Here is a 20,543-nt window from a genome sequence, read left to right as displayed (position 1 = left end):
TGAGTGCATTTGATGTACATTTGATTATATTTAATATTCAGATTTGCCATGCAAAAAGGGGAAACAAGCAAGATAGCAAACAAGAAGATTTCGTAAAAAAAAAAAGAGGCAACTATGGCTCATTTGCATTGGAAATAAATGTGTTATGAGCTTTTTTTTAGTGGGTCAGCACAAATCGCTTCACACATGTCTTTGCGCGGGCGGAAATATGATTCATGAAATATTCCAAAATTTCAAATGAATATTCAGCTCGTACGTCTCTCAATGCGTAATCTTTCTTAACAAGGGATATAAATAAAGTATTTCGCTATCATATAAAACCACAGAGCTTAAATTGTTTTTCTTAACAGAGTTAAGAGTATTACAGGAAAGGATTACAAACGTATTGGGCATCTTTTTTTGAACCCTTCGCATTCGTTGGCAAATTGCATTCAATGCTCATCATCCAAAACTAATTTCGTATTCATAATTTTCATAATTTGCATGGAAAGTCATTTACAGTTTCTAACCCCAGGGCCAGCCTCACATTTTCCATTTTCCTCGGCTGCAATTACCAGCGAATTAGTTCTCACGCCAAAATGCGCTTACACATTGGACATGGGCAACATGTGAGAGGGGTGGAGTGGAGTGGAGTGGGGGGTCTCCTTCGAAAACCCTTGCCATAATTAATAATTCATAATTTTCCCGAAAGTTACTGCATTTGCCAATTTCATTTTTAAACGAGCCCTTATAATGAAGCGTGAAAGAAACATTAGCGAAAATGTTCGGAAATCCATGAAATTGCCGAGGGAACAGGAGCACGGCGATTTTTCTTGAGACATGACACAATTATTAGGGTTAGAAGAGTTACGGTGGCTTATGGGCAGGCAAAAAGTAACCCCCACCCCCCTCCGTTCAAGTTGACATCGCTGTCTGTTCGTGTAATCAAAAACGCTCCATCGCCGCCCCTTTCCATCTTGCACTTTTACGCAAATTGAGTTGATTAATTTAAATGTGGCGATAAGTGGGGAAGTGGCGGCGGGATTGGATTGGTGGGTTAACTGTGTTGGCCAAAGGGCAGAATTGCAGACGGCAGAAAATCAATAATTTTAATGGCCCAGCCTGCGGAGACGAGCTTGCCCCCAAATCCCAAAAACCCTGCTCCATCAAGTGCAGACATATGAATACTGAATACCTAAAAAACATGTACATTTCGAATGTACCCTGTATCCGTATCTGCACATCTGTATATGTATCTGCATCTGTATATGTATCTGTATATGTATCTGTATATGTATCTGTATCTGTGCGAGTGTCCGCTTGTTAATGCAAATATGTTAAGTACCGTTGGAGCGGCGAGGATGAGGCAACTTTGCTGAAGGAGCAATCTGTATCTGTATCTGTATCTGTATGTGTGTGGCAGCCCCAAAACTTCGTTCGCAGCTTCTTAACTCCAGGAGCCTTTATACAAAAAAATAAAAAAAAATGTAAAACTTACTCGGAGAGCTGCCTAAGGCAAAAAGCAGCCCAATTCAATTTTGTGCCCCTAAAAAGATTTTCAAAAAACTCAGTGAGCAGCAAAGTGGAAGTTGAGCATACTCTTTAAAAAACCCAAAATATTGAAACTAAACAACTAAATTGAATAAATTAAAAGGAAACACATAAGAACTAAATTTTTTAAAGCAATGTATTAATTAAGATTTAAACTCTTACATCATTATATCATATTTTGTTAAGAAACAACTTCAAATATTATACTAATAAACCTTTTAGCTTAGAGAACCAAGACTGTTTGATAGAACTCAAAGTGAAGATGTCTCAAAATCCTTGAAAATCTTAGGGAATCCCCACCTCCATAGGGTATTTATTTTATACCCACCCGTTTGAAGTGCAAACTCCATTCAAATATTAAATATAATTCCCCATCGTTTGCTCCATTTTCGCTTCCTTTTGCCTCGCGGCAATTTTTCCCGAGAGAAGACATAACAATATCCACTGCCAATTGAAGCCGAAATATGAAAAAATATTCTTATAAATCGCAAGCGAGTGAATTCTCAATTTTTGCGTTTCTTGAAACAATTAAATTATATATGCTTTGCATATGCAAAACCCAATTATTTACACACGTAAATTCGGCAAGAGCACAACTGACGCAAGTTGCCAGCAAACTGAACTGAACTCAACTGAACTGAAATATATACATATATCATTTAGTGGAGGTGCGCAGGGGGGTGTACCATACCATATAAATTGTTTTTATTCAGGGTCAGTGGGTGAGGAGGAGAGCTGTTTTGGCCCTTGTGTTTGTTTTGTATTTCTACTTATTTTTACTTATTTTTACATTGCGTCTTCTTTCTGTAAATAACGCATCACAATTCTTACAGAGCACGAAAGATCTCACTAAAACAATTTGTTGAGGGATTTAGTGGGCCAAATATTAGGGTATATGGTGCAATACACGATATGTGATACATCATACTCGCATTCGAAAGAGGCTTCTAAAATTAGATGCGAAAATGATAATTGAATATGGCCAATGGTAATTGAGTGCAACAAATTGAATGAAATCATGAATATGCAAAAAGAATACAGTGGGTAAGAAAGTTAAATTTGCTCTAATTACTCGTTTTATTTACACTTATTTATTTAAAAATATTTAATACTGCATTTGTAAATGATGTTCCATAAAGTGTTATCTTTATCACTCATATCGATTCTGCCAAACAAAACTTCTAACTACAATATTTTAAAAAACCTATTCCATTTCTCCTTGCACCGAATCAATTCGTCCCTCTTTGAATGTCGATGGCAAGAAAACTAATTAAAATTTCACATGTACAGTTTTTTTAGGGTGTTTCCCAACCAGATCTTGGTGGGCTAAACCGAAATCGGGGCACGCTCGAGTGATTTTTCCTTTCACAGGACACGGTCAAAGTTCAAATGCGCAAAACGCACTAAGTAGGGGTAAGAATTTCGCAAGAAAGAAGATCAAATAAAAATGTTTCCAATATTTTTGGACATAAATTCAATTTCGTTCCTCTTTTATTATTTTTTGGCCCAACAATTTTGAGGGGTGTAACTGCAAATCTTTTTTGGCAGATCTCTCAAGGTCTGCAATCTTGGGGATGCAATTTTGTTTTTTAAATGGCGTGCAAAATTTAATATTGAAAAAATGATTCTGACATTTTGACGCGAATTCCCATTCTTTCTTTCCGATTTTTTATGTGGTGTTGTGAGATCAGATGACGGTTTTATGATCGCATTACGAAGATAGAAAAGTATCCCAAGTTGTTCACTTCATTTTTCTGTTTCGCAGATACAGTTCTCAAAGGATTTGTTGCGGCTGTCTTAGGAATGTAATTTTAACGCAGAATTTATGTAAGTACGTAATATTTTATGCGATGTATAATTCGCTGCAGATAATTGGTGATTTCATACAATAAATGCAACTTTTGAGTCAGCTCATCCAATGATATCAGAGCAATTGCAAATTTCTAAATGATGTGACTCACGAGGTGACTAAAAATCTCTGAATAAGTAATTGATGCAATCGAGCTTACCTGAAAGAAAGAAAACGAAAGAAATTAATTTAACTCATGAGACGCTGCTTTTGATATATCTTTGAGCAATAATAAATTGGGTAAATTATTCAATTTCCCCCATTTAAGAAGAAATCCATCCACGATTTACAATTTTACCCGTAGCCACCCCGCAGTAACCTAAATCAACAATGAAAATTGCGAACAAATTGCCGAAAAAAAAGAAATTTCAATTTCTGCTAAAAGGAAACCCATTTTTCATGCGAAAACCCAAACCAGAATGCGGAATTTTCTGTGCCAAAATTTCGGAAATTTGTTTGCCAAATCAATCAAATAGCTGAGCGATCGGGGGATCATTTGTGCGTTGAATTTTTCACTGTCAAGATCTTGCGGGACATCAGAGGAACATTATGCAACCCCCTTACATGAACGCATTCATCTTGCGGCTTTTCAGTTGACTCCTTGGACATGCGATAAGGCTTTGTGATACAGAGATACTAAAACTAAAAAAAGGACATGCAATTGATACTTTTACCCCTAAAAAAAAGAAGAGAGGAAAAACTGCCACAAGAAAGGTTTTTCCCGACCACTGTGTCCGCAGGACACATGACGCGTGTCCCATTTTTGGCCAGTCACTCTAATGCATAATTGTGGGTTCTACTGACAAATCGCTGGAAATTAGTTAATTATATCCACGAAACGAACAAATTCCCTCGCGGCGCAATTAAAATAATTGAAATTGAAAGTGGAATCGCCAAGGGAGGAAAAAAAACCCACAAAAAAGGCAATTAAACAATAAAGTTTACACGGCATTAAAAATGCAGCAACACCAAACGAGGAAAACATCATTTAAAGCTGTCCGTTTGAAAGTTAGGGTCTGCATCCGAAAACAGGACAAAGGACAACTGGATGAGCGGGTTGAGTTCCGGTTTGGGATTCGGATTTCGCGACCCAGTATGGTTAGCAACCCCCGCTCGAACGTTTTGTGTGATTTAACTTGATGGACATGCGTCGCTTTTGTCGCCGAAGGACAATGCAAGTCCTGCATAAGGATACCAGTGGCAGGATACCAGTACGCTCCCGCTCTTCATTAGCGGACTGGGCAAACAATGCAGCCGTGACTCGTTCAAGTGTGCTCATTAGCAGGGGAAGGGTTGGAACCCCTAACAACACAGCTTATCCTTATCAAATGCAGTGCACGTTTTTGCCTCGGAATTATTTATTTTGCGCTCTATATTTTTTTTTCACTTATCAAAGAGACACGTTCCATCGCCGGGCTCATCCCCCTTGGGCGATCTGAGATAATTCAAAGCTCATATCTTGATGTTATGAAATTTCATGTCCACCGCAGCAGTTATGGAAAATCATCATCGTCGAGCGCACCCAACTGCCCAGCATCCGTCCAACCCGATTCCATCATCCATCCGCTTTCCCTTTAATGTTTGCCCAAAACGTCATCTACTTCAAAGTTCGTGGTGGTCCTGGGTGGTTGGGTTGGATTTGGGTTATGCGGCAGCTGTTGGCCAGCAGGATTGAAGGCATCTATCTCATATCTGGTCTGCTGGTGTGGAAAGTGTCGGTGAAAGTGATGAATAAAAACGTATGCAGATGAGTCCATTGCGGGTTTGTTATGATTATTACAGCTGCTGTTTGACCAGCGCAAGGGGCATTTATCCTTTGTCCCGCTCAATTCGAAAGTAAAACACGCATTATGCAAACTAATTGTTTATGCCCCGAAAGTGTGCCGTAAAAATCATTATCTCTAACCAGAGAGATGTTGCGAGCATGCTTTAATGGGATAGCCACACTTAGTGTTTGAGGCTCGGTCACGTACAGTCCGGATAAAATAGGATGTCATAACTTGTTAGCAGGATATTTGTAACGCTCCCTTAATCTCTGATGTCGAGGAATTCTGTATTTTTGAAATATATATATAGATTCATACATTCTGCAGCAATTTGTGTGCTGTCCACTGTCCTGTTCGACAAGCCACTTATTTTATGAATCCCAGCTCATTTGCAAGTCCAATTATGACCTTTCCTTCTACTTTTGGCATATCGAATCGGGCGACATCTGAATTACTACAATCAACTTTGTCCTTTGCCGCACATATCCATGCCATGGCATTCCTTGCCTTTCATGTACGGCAATGGCAACCATTTCCTTAGGCCCAATTCTGGACTATAATTTTTGATTTGAGGCAATTTCCGTTTACAATCTGTATAATTGGCGCATGCTATAAGCGATTTGCTGCAGTTGTCCCAGTCGCAGGACAATGACCGAAGGTCCGAGAACAGTACAAGTCTGGTTGGTATATTCATATTTCCACCATTGACCATGGTAGCTATGCGGCTTCTGTTGCTCTGCTGGCTTGCGTGTCGAATTGAGTGGCAACTGCCAGGATACACATACCACTACCCGCGGTGCAATTGTCCTGCGCACGAGACACGCGTCATATTTTAATTATGACAGCCGGCCAAAAGGACTTCTGTCCGTCCTCCAGCCGGGGCGTTTCGCTCTGTCCTGCCGTCCGCCAGTTCATCCGTCGGTCAGTAAGTCAGTCGGCATGTAAGTCCGGAACAAGGACACGCAACAGCCATGAAACGGAAAAGGGGTTGATCTGTTGGCTTCGGTGCGGAAACCGGAAATACCTCGATTCACCTTTGTTGACAGATTAGTGGCGATCGCCGCGTGGTCCATAAACTTGACATTTTTATTTGACACCTTGATTGTCTAAGCTGGCCACCACTTTTTGTGGGTCTATGTGTGGGCTTATTGTTACAGGATTCTTTTTGCTTTTTTTTCGTTTTCATTGCAGGCAAATGCAAAGCCCACATTTTCATAGAGTCGGCACGTTCCATAGGCCATAAAATGTACTCAATGCTCCCGTTTATATATATAATTTCTTTTTTGCATACACATACATGCAGGAAGCATTGTCCTGGCTAAACAAACTATAACTAATGAGTGCACTTTCTGCACGCCGAGTGGTAACATTTTTAGCAAAAATGTTCCAATTATGCGGGCCGTTCGAGTCAAGGTGCAAAAAATAGCGCGGCACTTGACAAATGCCCAGTGGTTCAGTGGTTCAATGGTTTAGTGGAGGGATGACGGGCATTTCGACTCCTGGTCCGCGAAGTATTGCACATGCCCGAGCAGCGGGCAGTCCAGGATCTCCCCTATCAATGCACCGTAGTCATGTAGTCATATATAGCCATATAGCAATGCATAACCCCCGCCATAACTCTCGTTCCTAGTGGGCCTTGCGTGCTCGCATTAATTTCATTACGCTGCATTTTCCTCATTACCCGACTTGCATTTTATTTTAATGAACTGCACAAGTCGCGTGTCCTGCGCCGCGTATCCTGAGCGGGATTTTAGCCGAAGCGCAGGCGCAGACAGTTTAAGTGCCACACGCTTTCCAGGGGTGGACGGTTGGACAGTGAGTCAGTCAGTTGACCAGCGGTCAACTGGCGTCCCAATTCGCAGTTCCAAAAGGGGTTGACGAGATGCAGTGCGTTTGATTGATTACTCAACTGACCGTTGAGTGGACTTAATGGCCATCAAAGCCTAATGCCATTTGTCAATTGTACTTCGGTCTCATTTGCATGCATTTCGGATTAGTTTGACAGGGTAATCGAAATAAGTACACTACATATAAGAGGGGATCGACTGCTAAGTATGCAGATCGCAACAAGGCATTGATGTTCTTTGCACAGTTTGGAAAATATAATATATATAGTATAATAGTTGTATGTCATAATAAACAAGCTTAATTGAAGAAACTTCATTATAAAAGTTTCCTTGCAAAAATACTATTATTTAGCATTTGTTTAATGTTTAAGCCAGTTTTCATTTCAGGTATCTCATCCCTTTAATCCGCTTCTAAAACCAATCGATTCAATGTTTTCGCTTTGCTATTTTTCCACAACAGGGCGTGCTCTATTTTGGCTTAGAGTTGCATGCCAGAAGATTTTTCCGCATTGACGTTGACAGAATGTCAGGCCAGGATTTATGTCCTGGCAGGTAGGCTGCGTGGCAAACAGTTTGAAAAAAAAAATACAAAAAAAAATAAAGGCGGAACAGCGGCTGTCATTCATGGACTTGTCCAAATGCGGGAAATTCCGTTGCGTTTGCGAATGCTGGCCATTTTCGGAATCTGATCCTGTAAATGCTGAAATCCCTTTAGCTCTGCCCTGCCGAGTAATTAGTCGCCTGTCAGCGCTTGGTGTGTGCTGCGACTTAGGATCCTAGCCAGCTAGGATTTGCCACCTGCGCACACACATAAGAGCTGCTCGAATGTCCTGCGGCAGGCGTAATCTATCAGCGGCAAAAGGCAACAATGTGCGACACATTCCCCTTCCAGGGAATGTCCTACATTTGATGAAATGTCTGTGTGCCAAATGAGAAATCGCCATGTGCTGCAGCTCCTCCATTATGTTCGTGGGCCAGAAGTAGGCTCTGCCCCCGTTTACGGACTGCATAAAAAGGATAACATAGTAAACATCAGCAGCAGGAGCAGCAGCTACTAAATGAGTTTTGCTCCACATTGAAGTCGATGCAGTGCTGCTCCTCTTTATCCCGATGCCATTGTATGCCAAAGTGGGTCGGCGGTTTGTTGTCGCAAGACTGTCGCTCCCTCAATGCCCAACTCACAATGTCCTGACAAACATACACCATTGCCACAAAGGACGAAACTCTTCCATCTCCGGAATAGGGAATCGGGAGTCCTGTCACGTCGCAGGCGACGTCAGAACAAATTAGCTTAAATGCGTCTGGGCTTTTGTCTCTCAGCTCACACCTTCTTCGCAGATTTACGAGACAGTCGCAATCGCCCAAACTCAATCAGCTTCCTGTGTAATTGGCTTAGATCGATTTGATGATCTGTGACGATCGATTTGATATAATTGGGCATAAGGTTCTGCAGATTTTCAAAGGAAAAGGTTCGGCGGCAATAAAGTATGGTAAAAACTCAGTTTTCCGAAGAATTTTTGATGCTAACGTTAGCTATTTTGGTTTTTGAAATAAATTGGCTAGGTAAATTAAAACTAATTAAAATAAATTTTACGGGTTCCTAAGTAGTTTGCATCAGAAGTAGAAGATTGTATAGACTTTATAACTTTTTAACAATAGTTGAAAATAAAACTGAAGGCATCTGAAAACTTAAGGATTACTGTGGCCTCCACAAACCCACAAAATCCAACTAAACGCTTTTTGTAAAAACCCCAAGACAGACTCTTAGCCGAAAATTCCCAAGAAAGCCATTGTGAGCTGTCTGTCACACAGCACAACTGTAGTTTTTTAAACTCCAAAATAAAATGAGAGCAGGAGAATTGTAAATGAAATGGGCTCGTTGCGAAACGGCAAAACATTTTCAGCCTCAATTGCATTCGTCGGACGGAGGATGGAGGAACAGGCGCGGGAACAGGAACCACTGCCAGGAGGGAAGCCAAAGGCAGACATTCAGTCGGCTACTTCCTTGACACGGACATAAAAACCTAAATAGTTAATCCTTTTCCTTTTTTCAGGCCCGCCAGAAGATTGCGAAAAACGCCCGAAGGCGCAGGCCAAGGATGCTGGGATGTTAGGTTGCTGGGATGTGAGTGCCGGTGGAAGGGGATCCTGCGATGGTGAGCCTGTGAATTTGTCAAAGAGTTGTGCAAACATTCGGGGGAACGGGTAGCCGAAAACAAGAGCAACAACAAATCGAATGCAATCAAAATTAAAGCGCTTAGAGCTGTGACAACAGCGGGGCAAACAATCGCCGAGCCGCAGTAAGGAGCGCAATCCTTTCGGGGATTTCGCACAAAGCATCCCTGGGATGTCCTGCCGGCAATTTAAGCGAATTAAAACGGAGTTCGTATTGATTTAGGTTATTTTTTTTCTGCCCAGCTCCGAATAAAAACGAAATACCCGACGAAGGACGAAGAAATCTCCTGCTGTGGCTTAAGAAAATTATATATAGAGTATACACAGTGTATTGAAGAAAACAGAGCAAGCTAAGGGGGGAAAACATGCAAACAAAAACAAAAATACGGCACTCGAAGCGTTTAACTTTGGCTTAAGTGTTTGCCAGGACGTGCCAGGACGAAACCCCTTTACTTCCTACCTGACACGGCCCAAAACGTGCAACGTTGCAATGGCTGCGGTGAGCGGCAACCGAAAAAATCCCTCCAAGTGTCATCGACACTTGTGCGGCTGCCTTAAGGGTTGTGCCCCCTCGCGGGCAGAGGAACTGGATCCGCGTCGGGATCGGCAACCGGAACAGGATCGATGGAGGGAGCATGCAGGGCAACAGTGCCACAGGATGGGAATGAGGATGAGGAGTAGGCCTGAATGTGTCGCCTAAGTGCTAATAATTGTGCCCTCGCACAGTTGGCGGTCGTCTTCGCTCGGCAAAGGGATAAAACGAAAAACTTGAACCCAAATCCTTTCAAGACTTCCAACAGCTAAATGCTTCAAGGATTTGCACATTAATAGGAAAAGGACGAGAACTCCACCCAGTTAATTTGGGCAAACTTTGTAGTTCTCAAATGTATAATAACTGAGATCTGATCTAGAGGCGGAATATTTATATTGCGATCATTACGATAGCTACAAATTATCGTAATTTGTGGTGAAATGATATGTATACTATATGAAACTAGTTATATTTTAGAATTAGTTTGTCTTGAATGAGCATTAAATCTTGTTCCTATGTACAAAGAATTTATAAATATGCAGTTTCATTTAAATTTTGTTCTTCCACTCTGCATATTGCAACAATGAAATCCATTTGTGCAAAAACCCAATGCTTTAGCTCTCATTGAGTGATTAATGATGATCAAAATCCGCACTAAACTATAAACCCTATGAATGTAAGTTCAATTCATTGACCAGAATTTGCTCATTAGTGGTATGGGCCATTGGCACATCCTGATCCGTGTTAAACATCAAAGAAGTCGAGCATTGAAACATTTTTTGCCTGCCTGTCCACTCCATTAGTGGCGAAAAAAGATCCCCATCATTAGCCAAAAACTCGACACATGATGGATGATTAATGATCCTTGGTCCTTTGGGCCAGGACATGCGCCGGAGTTCAGCACTCAAGTGCAAACCACTGAATCGTAACGAATAAATCATATCGGAAACCGCAAATTGATCGAAGTTTGATGACATTCGGCAAGAGTTTCCATATTTTTTTATCTGTCTTTCGTTTTTTTCCAAACCTATTTGTTTCTTAGTCCGGCTTCTTTGTGTTCTTTATCAATGTGCTCTCATCTAAGAAATTACTTTCACATAATTTGTGTTGTCATTACGCCGATCCTATGATTTATTTCCATTCCTTTGGATCGTGCTCATCCCCTTGCGTAGATAAAACAGATCGATTACCGCAGTCTTGAGTGGACCGTAATCGGATCAGATATAACCGCAAAGAATACAAAAACCTTTAAGGACGCCGCTCGAAATGGAAACTTCAGTGACACAATGCAAAGTTAAACTGCTGAAATCCGATGTTGGAATGGGTAATCAACCACAACCGCAAAGGGAAAGTTATCAGTGATCAAAAGATTTAAGGGCCATTAGGGAGAACATTACAAATTTGATTTGCCCAAATCATAAATCATAAATAATAATATAATAATAATAATAATAATAATAATAATAATAATATAATAATACTAATAATAATAATAATATAATAATAATAATAATAATAATAATATAATAATATTTTTAATCAATAGTATATATACTCAAATCTTCATTGGGAACTTTAAATACGAAAGTAAATAGTAAATATACAAAAATACACCTAAATTTGATGCTCAAGCATCCTTCCTTTCACACCTCGCAGATGTGATTCCGCCGTCGTGTACTTCCTCATCATCCGCAGGAACTGTCGGCAAACATTAGATGTGAGGCAGGAATCGGCTTGACTCCTAATCCCGACAACACGAAAAAGCTAAACTGGGAATCGCGTAGTGAAAGGAACTTTAATTACGTCTAATTATTCAAGCGTAACATGACGGGATGAGGCGTCCCAGGACAGCCAGGATTACAGACACTCTCACACAATTCGGGCACGACGGACAGCTATTCGTCGTCGTCTGTCGTGTCAGAAATCCAGGATTAAACATATGTAGATCAGAGAAGAAGACCCCTGCCAGGGGGGCAGATTTTTTTCCTCCTTTTTTTCCATCTTGGCTTGCAGCTTGAGTAACCGCACGGTGAAAAAAAAAATACATCAAAATTCGAAGGACAATGCCTGGCAGCACATCCTTATGAGATTAAAAATGCAAATCAGCTGAAGGCAGCCGCAAGGAAAATATGAAGAGTCCTAAAGGACAAGGAATGACGTTGCACTTGGGCAGAGGGAAATTGTAATTGTTGTCTGTTGTCGGATGAGGAGGATCAGGACGAGGATGACTGCGTTGTGGCCTGCCCAGAAACATGACAGCTTCATGTGCGTGTGTTGTGGTGTGCCTGGGCGTCCTGAGGCAGCTGCGCATGCACCGTGGATGATGAGACTGATGTCTTGGCGGTTGCACGAGAATTTGTGCAGTTTTGCATTGATTTTCATTAGCATTTGCCGCTTTACCATTTTTTTTCACATTTTTTTTGTTTATCCACATGGAGGATTTTCGGAAATTTTTTATGCAGCCGCTAGAATGATTTGACATAATTTTGATGAATGACTTTTGCTGGGTTTGAGATTGTTGCCATAGCTGCTGACATGCGAGGATAACTTCATTTCGTCATGGTGATGCGGTATTGCAAATGAGTTGAGAGAAGTTTGGCAAAATGTCACAGAAAACTCGCTTGGGAACCATGAGTTAGTAGTATTAAATAGCCAAAACATTGCATTTCAGATGATTTATTGAGTGTTAAAAAGTTTGCAACATTCCAAAAATATTTTAAAGGATCTCTAATACTTAAAATGTTATAGAATGATTTCGTTATGATAATATTCACAAGTTGCTTTTCTTTCTCATATTCATCTACATAACCAAATGTTGCTTTTCGTGTCCCATAAAATCCTAACAAATGCCCTTAATGAAACATAAAATTAACAAAGCATTGCAAACAATTCGAGCACAGATTGTATTTTGTAGCATTTTCGAATTCAAGGGTCTTAACCCTGCGACCCAAAGACAATGGCGCCAAAGGGTTAAAGGTGTAAACATTTGACAAAAATGTCACATCAAAGATACGGATATGTATGCCCTGCAACAGCTGTCCATTGCTTGGAACTTCAGATGGTGGTAGAACTCGCAAGGAGAGCGGCAGGACACCTCCTTCTTTGTCATGTTAATGGAGCAGCTTGCTCCGTATCAGATTTGGACTTGGAAACGGTATTGGAAAAGGACTCACAATCGCGACCAACTGCAAGTGTCTGCATTTCTTGGTTTGACAGCTGTCAAAATGCTAATAAGTCATATTCAGTCTCCGCGAGTGCCTCCTTGTGCATGCCAGGCAAGGATTAAGGAATGTAATTGAGCTCACTGATTGATTGATTGATTGATGGTTGGACATTCGGAGTGCGAAAGAGTAAAGCTAACTCACATGTGGGCTTGGTTCATTAGCGGTACCCGCAGATATGAAAATGATGCGGTGCATTGATTAGCAGTATTTATAACGAGATTGGTAAATCTCGTAAATTTGACATTGACATTTAGCAATATAGTATATTTAAGTTTGAAGATGGTGTTTCTATAAATGCGGTTAAAGTATCTTTAAATTGGCTTAAGAAATATTAAATTGCCGTCCATCAGTGTTTTGCTATCTATCAACTTCTGCAGTTCATCAAAACAAATACACTAACTGTCTGGACTCGGCAACCTCAACTCCTGAAGGAACATAAATTGATTAAGTCTCCTTCTATCCCACCTTTGGGGAATTTCTCAATTAAAGCAGCCAGCAGAGCAACAAATTGATTGATTCCTATCACTCGCAACCGAGGAGAACGAGAGAGGTTCGGCTTAAATAAGGAGATAAGCCCAAGTTGCAGACATAGCAACCAAGTAACAGAGAACAGACTGCAAGTAAAGGATGTAATCCTGTTAGGCAAAACTTTGGACAGGCCTCGAGGACGAACTTCTATGGCAACCCATCTGCAGCTCGCAGCAAATGCGCAATTTTCAGCTTGACTTGGCGCATGAAACAAATTCGAGATGAGAACAGGGGCATGTCAACCTTAATTGAAAAAATAAAAGTAAAGCGTACAAAACTGAGCCGCATCCTTGCAACCGTTTGCTGCATCCTTTCTGCTCCTTCGCTATATATATTTTATTCTTTTTTACGGCGGCGGCTGTTCATTTACAGGACAGCGCACCTTTTCTTCGCGTGCGATTTTCAGGAAATTGCGCTGCTCAATTACAGCGAATCCCTGCGCTTGGTATTTTGAATTTTCTCATCTCGTTTTCACCGTTGACTTGGCCAGGACAATTGCCGCGAAAGGGGCACAGGACGCAGGAGTCGCGATCTTACTACGTTTCAAATTAAAACCCATTTAATGCGCAACAAGAGAGAAAACAACGACGTCAGCTTCTCTAAGTAAACAAAAGGATATTCCATATGCGAAGGCTCGACCTTTGTCGTAACCCATTTTGTATCTTATCTCGTTCTCTGGTTTGGCACTCCATGATTTATTTCGCCCCCTTTCCGCTAATGAATCCTAATTCGAGTGTTCAACAATTCAGTGCATCATAAATTTTAAGTTAACCCCAATTTCTGGCAGTCAATCCTTCTTTGGCGCAAAAGGGTTGCCTCGAATGCAAATATTTACGTCTTTTGCCAGTGTGGAAAATGAAAAGCAAAGCTTTGCACTCGCTCTTTCAATTATCCTTGTGGCATCCTTCTGGTGAAAGCAGGTGGTGCCTGAGCCTGAAAGCGCTCTGAAAGCCCAAAAACAAGCGTTGGCAATTAAAATTGGTCTAAGGTGAGCTCCAGGGATGTGGGCAACTTCAAAGAGGGGATTTTGCGAGTCAGTTAAGTGGTTAAAACTCACTTTAAATGGTGAAATGGAAATATGGCAGGAATTCCAGCTAATTTTCTTACACACTTAAAAACGGCCTAGAAAATTAAATTAAAGAAGAGCAAACTAATTAAAAAGTTAAACTGACGAGTGAACAAGTTTCTTAGACAGATGAGATGGTTTTTTTGTTAGCAAGGACTTTGAACCCATAGTTTTAAAGGTGCTTGTAAGTAAAAACTATTTTATTTTAAAATATTTTATGTGCTATAAACTCCGAAAACTTCATACCTTTAACCTTTCCTATAAGTAAACAATCCAAGAGTTATCTTCCTTTGTTGGAGTACCACTGAGGACCCTGCTTGAGATCCCTTTTGGAACGTTTTCCTACCTTCAGCTGAGATCCTCATGTAGCCACCCAGGGTGCCTCTGGCATATGCAAAAACCAACACTTAAGTGTCTCATTGAAAATGAGATGAGTTCAGTAGATTTTTATGTGGTCATACACAAATCGAGGCTAATCAAACTAGGCCAAGCGATGCCCGGAGCACTGGTATATTCAGCTTAGGAATTTAATGGCTTTTGGAAAATTGCCTCGTAAATGTCAACAAATGGATGGGGTTGGGTCGAATTCGCTAGTTTTTACGTTTCTATGGGCTATGGGAATGTGGCCAAAAAGTCTGCTAGTCGGCAAGGACAATGCTCAATGCAACAGACTGTCTGGTAGGTCGTAAAACTTCCTTCCAGACAATGCCACAAGCAGCAGGACATCCCACAGATGGGCACCGAGCACCGAGCACGTACTCTTGACAAAACCCAAAGCGGCTTTTTGTTTATTTTTGCATTATGACAATCTCTTGAGGAGACGCAAGGTGTGTCCTGAAAAACACACATAGAAGAGAGAAAGATGGCTCGTAAATTGCAAATGAAATGAGCCAAAACGAATTCCATTGCGGTGAAAGAAAGCCGAGGAGTTTTGAGTGGGACCAAGAAATCCAGAAGATTCACACTACAGTACTCTGAACTAATTAACAACAAATGATGACATTAGACCGCAATCTAAAAAATAATCTCAACGAAATCGGAAAAAGTCTATGAAAAGAGACAGTGACACAAAAAAAACATGAAGCAGCTGCTGGCTGGCAACGCCACTCGCAAATCTGAGGCTAGAAAGTGTTGGACCGAAAATCAAAGGACCACCCGTTGAAGTCCTGCTGCGCCAGGACTCGTGCTTCGCTTTTGAGCCCGGCGATTGAGATGTCCTGCTGGTGCTGCTCGGCAGCGGTTTCCTCATTTCCCAATCCGATTAGGGACTTTGCTTTCGACAGAGGGAATTCTCGGCGCACAAAGATCAACAATAATTTATGGTCGAAAGTGATTAGAACACTTAATGGAGGTCCCCAAAAATAGTAATTGATGATGAAAGCCGGGATATTTCATATACTCACTGCCAATCAACGAGAAATCTAATCGAGCTTACCTGCAAAAAGAGTAGAAAACAAATGATTTATTAATGCTTTAGTTATAATTAAGGAAACTGTTCTTAAAATAGATGTTTAGCCATATAAAACTTAATGTTAGGAAGAAGGCTCTTAAGTTTTTATTATACTGATTTTTATTCTTATAGCTATGATTGTAGAATGTTTCTAAGAACAATAAAACAATGGTAAAATACAAGTAGTTCCATTTAATTTGTTATCAAATGATTATTTAGACAATTTATTCACATTTAAACACTTGGAACACCTGGCAATCGTTTGTTGCCAGCACTTCAGCAAATTGGCTCTACCGGCAAAATTCCCTCGGCCAGGCCCAAAATGATAGCGGTAATCTCATACCAGGCCAGATTATCCAGAACCAAATTCATGGGCGGCACAATGAGCTCCTCCATGAATTGAGAAACTTCCGTGGGGTTGTCATTGATCATGATATCTAGATACTCCCGGATCAGATCGTTGATGAACTTCGTATACAGACGACTGTTCATAAAGCCCGTGGTCTGCGACTTTGCCTCCTCCAACTCCCAGTTGACCTTCCAGCTCTTAACGTACACTCCACTGGTGGCTGACTTTGGGCGAATAACGAAGCTGCCGTAAGCTCGGAAGTTGATCAGCTCCAGACTGAGGGCACCGTCACCCCAAAGGGAGAAATCGGCGCCAAATAGACGAGCCAGGAGATTAAGTTTATAGTTTGTACTCTTTATGGAAACCTTAGAGAAGTTCATGTCGAACTTAATGGTGTGCAAAATGTTGTTCCATTCCAGCTTGGAGAACTCGTAGCCATCCAATCCCTCGATAATCAGATCGGTGAAGTTTCCATTGCATCTGCGGTTTAGTATGGTTACATATCTCCTATTTGTGAAGTTCTTGCTTATAATCACCCAAAGTTCTCAGTTCTGATGCCGATTTCCTTGTAGGCCATCTGAGCCGGGGCCAAAATGGGAACCCCTCTGGCCGGATAGCCACATCGCATCTGCAAACGCAGGAACTCTGTCAGTTCACGCAGCTCATCATCGAAGAGCTTGGCGGAGCCCAAGGAGCAGCACAGAAGGGCCACAAAAATTACACAAGAAGTTCTCATCGCGAATGACAAATAGGAACTGCTAATGTTTAAACAGTACAAGTAGTTTTTTCCCTTACCTAATCAACAAATAACGATTAGCCACTTAAGTAGCGAAAAATCGATAAGATTGGATTAGGCAGGTGCAAAAGAGATAATCGATGTGTTCCCAAATTCATTTGGAATCCAAAATGTAACAAAATGCTATAATAAACATAAGTTAATTCTGTCTTTAAATCCAACCCTACTTATAATAGCAATTCAAACCACATTCGGTGGATTCAAAGCATATAATTACAGATTGATTTTGGTTATTGAAGCAGGAAATGAAAGTCCAATGGGATTCCAGAAATAAAAACCCCAAAAGTAGACCAATAATTGAATATATCGACAAGTGTTTATTCACAGTTTTCCCATAGTTTAGGCCCAGGGATCGGCGGAGGGATCGCAATCAACGACAATCGGATCGTCCTCACTCTCACCATCGCTGCTGGACAGGATCAGGTCCACGAGGGTCCAGAAGTCCTTGCCCTTCAGCATCTTGTTCACTCGCGGCACGATGGCGTTCTCAATGGTTTCGGAGATGACATCCTGGTTGTTATTGATTCCCTTTACCACGATGTTCTCCAGCTGGCTGTTGATGGCGCGATTGATCTTGCCATTGCCCATGAATCCAGTGATGTCCGAAGTCACGGACTCCAGCGAAATGGTGGTCTTCAGCGAGGTGATCTTGGCGGAGCCCCACAGCATGGGAAGCTTGTACTTCAGGGTGCCAGCAATGCGCAGGTTGACCAAATCGAACAACAGCTCTCCGGATCCCTCGTACTCCACGGACAGACCCAACTGGCGCAGGGCATCGATCAGCGTATCAGTGTCGTACTTCTGGGCGGTGGTATCAATGTTCTTGAACAGGAAATCGAAGGTAATCTTGCTGGTGATCACGTTCAGCTTGAACTTCTGGATCTTGAAGTCATTCAATCCGGCGATCTTGAGGCGGAACACATGGTTCAAGGTCTCGAAAATGCCCTTCTTGAAGTCCAGGTCGAATTCGTTGACGCGCAGAGGAGCCAGCACGGGAATGCCATACTGGGGCCATCCGCACTCCATCTGCTTCTGGAGCTTGCGGATGAAGCGACGAGCCTGCCAGGACACAATGAACTGGGGGGCAACTAAAGAATGGGTTTCAATTTTGAGTTGATTATATTAAAATTAAGAACGACAATGTTTGTCATTAGAATCATTAAATAACAGTTTGAGTCTCACCATCAATTCCCTCCTGGGACTCCACGACCAGATCGATGTCACCATTCTGATCCGCCAGCTCCAACAGACGCTGCTCCACCTCGTTGGGCAGAGTGCCGGCAGCACAAACGGCCACCAGGCAGGCCAAGACTACCAGGAAACGCATGCTTGATTGTGACTTTTAGCAACTGAACTTGCTACTGAATTGGCCAACCCCCGGCCAGAGTCTTATATACCAAAATCCCCAGCAGACGATAACGCGTAGAAGGTGATATTGAGCGGAGATAGCAGACGGAATGGGGACTAATTAAAACGTAGATCGTGGACTCGTTTGAATTGCTTTTTATTGGGAGGGTGCTGCCTTAGTCTAGCTTCTTGGACTCAATGGCCAACCAGGGAGCGGGAGTGGGATTGCAGCTGCCAGTGGTGGCGGACAGCAAGCTAAAGAGATACCAGATCTTGTGGCCCGTGAGATGCGCATTGACCAGCGGCACAAAGATCTCCTCGATCTTGTCGCTGATCTGTTCCTGGTTGCCATTGATGAAGGCCGGGATCTCCTTGTCGAGCATGTCGTTGATGAATTCATTGATCCTTCCGTTTCCCATAACGCCGCCAATGTTCGAGGATACACCGCCCAAGCCGACGGCGCAACTGAACTTGTAGATCTTGATGGAGCCAAAGATGAAGGGCATCTTGTACTTGAACTCGCCCTGAATCGACAGATTCTGCAGGCTGAAGGACAATGGACCCGAGCTCTCGTAGCGGACCGACAATCCCAGCTCCTTGAGCAGATTCACAAAGGTGTTAGTGTCCAAATAGTGGGCGCTGGCCTTCAGCTCTGGGAAGTTGAAGTGGAACTTGACCTTCTTGCTGAAGGTGTAGCTGACCTTCATCTTCTTGATCTCCATACCTTCCAGACCATCGAAACGGAAGCGCAGGAACTGCAGCAGGGTACTAAGGATGACTATTAGACCCGCTGATATGATCATTCCAATTAATTATAACTCACTCGACAACGGACTCGGCCAAGTGGATGCGGAGATCAGCATTGGTGTAAGGATCCAGTGGGGGAATTCCGTATTGGGGCCAACCACAAGGCATTTGGTTCAGCAGTCCTTTGATGGCCTTCTTCACCGATCCGTTCAAGATCAGACCCTGAGTATCGGGCTTGGCGGCTGTTTGTGGTGAATCACATTGCAATTAGCCCTATGTTTGGTCAGGTGATGGCTTAAGACACTTACGATTACGCGCCACCAGCTGGTCCCATTGCTCCTCGGTGAGCAGCTCCACATCGTAGGCTGCTACGCAGACCAGAAGGGCCACAAAAACACAAACGATAGCTTTCATTGTATAGCCAGCCACCTGATTGATTGTCCCAGCCGGTCAGTGGCTTTTATAGCAAAACTTGCGGGATTCGAAGGGTAAGACGAGGGGAAGGGATGGGATCACATAACCAGGTTAACAAATACACATGCTAATCGCTGCTTTTGATTAGCGGAGCTGCCATGAATATAACGCCCAATTCACGATAGGCTTCCGATTTAAAACGAAGGAATCAAACAAATCATTCGGCAAGTGGTTTGTAAAAAAAGGAGCACTTGTATCGCCTGAGTGGCTTGTTTTGGCTTAATCTCGACGGCCAATTGGCCAATCGAATGTCAATATCACTTAAATAATATATATTGCCTATCATTGCGATCTGGATTATACACAAATAACTGGGCTACCGGGGGTAAAACTGCGTCAACCACTCCATGCAGGTGTCGGCGGATTACACTCAATGACCGATTCGTATCACTCAGTGGGGGTAAATTCTTTTGTCTTCGGAGCTTCAGTGGCTTTTTTGTGCTCTTCAGAACCTTAAAGGCGTACTAAAATGTGATTTATTGCTGTTCTGATTAAGATTTTACAATGGGAACAAACACATTTGGTAAACTACTTATTGATAAACGTATTGGGCTAGGACTGGCGTTCACTTTAAGGCCAATAATTCATTAAGAGAGTATTTGACTAGCCACCAGGTGTTAATCGTCTGGATTTCTTTATTAATGGATCCATTCGTAAGACCTTTAAATACCCCAGTCGAGATATCGTTCATAAATCACTCAATGCACTTAAAAATCGTTTGATTGTAAATCAATAAACAAACTTTTCGCAGACTTTAGATCCGCAGAAGTGCATGGAGTATTTTAATTCAAAACAAACTTCTGCAGAAGATTATAATCATGCCACATTTTTGGTATTCGTTTTCAATTTCGATAATTAATTTG

At 42.0% G+C, this 20,543-nt stretch overlaps 4 protein-coding genes across 4 annotated transcripts in view; all 4 read right to left on the bottom strand.

Annotated features, from left to right (window-relative positions):
• LOC6611217 (centaurin-gamma-1A) overlaps nt 1–20,543 on the bottom strand; it is a 53,448-nt gene that overhangs the window by 22,791 nt on the left and 10,114 nt on the right. The window lies entirely within an intron of this gene.
• Nucleotides 16,145–17,077, bottom strand: LOC6611216. Its single transcript, XM_002035736.2, has 2 exons — nt 16,853–17,077; nt 16,145–16,796 (listed from the first exon to the last, which is right to left on the bottom strand). The coding sequence occupies exons 1-2, from the start codon at nt 17,050–17,052 to the stop codon at nt 16,244–16,246; spliced, it is 753 nt and encodes a 250-aa protein (XP_002035772.1). The 5' UTR covers nt 17,053–17,077; the 3' UTR covers nt 16,145–16,243.
• Nucleotides 17,409–18,478, bottom strand: LOC6611215. Its single transcript, XM_002035735.2, has 2 exons — nt 18,295–18,478; nt 17,409–18,200 (listed from the first exon to the last, which is right to left on the bottom strand). Exons 1-2 carry the CDS (start codon nt 18,437–18,439, stop codon nt 17,452–17,454), a joined length of 894 nt encoding a protein of 297 aa, XP_002035771.1. The 5' UTR covers nt 18,440–18,478; the 3' UTR covers nt 17,409–17,451.
• On the bottom strand, nt 18,600–19,644 carry LOC6611214. The gene is made up of 3 exons (XM_002035734.2): nt 19,515–19,644; nt 19,283–19,448; nt 18,600–19,227 (listed from the first exon to the last, which is right to left on the bottom strand). Exons 1-3 carry the CDS (start codon nt 19,618–19,620, stop codon nt 18,636–18,638), a joined length of 864 nt encoding a protein of 287 aa, XP_002035770.2. The 5' UTR covers nt 19,621–19,644; the 3' UTR covers nt 18,600–18,635.

The sequence above is a fragment of the Drosophila sechellia genome, chromosome 2L, assembly GCF_004382195.2.
Source record: "Drosophila sechellia strain sech25 chromosome 2L, ASM438219v1, whole genome shotgun sequence".
Lineage (NCBI taxonomy): Eukaryota > Metazoa > Arthropoda > Insecta > Diptera > Drosophilidae > Drosophila > Drosophila sechellia.
This window is presented reverse-complemented; position numbering and strand designations above follow the sequence as displayed.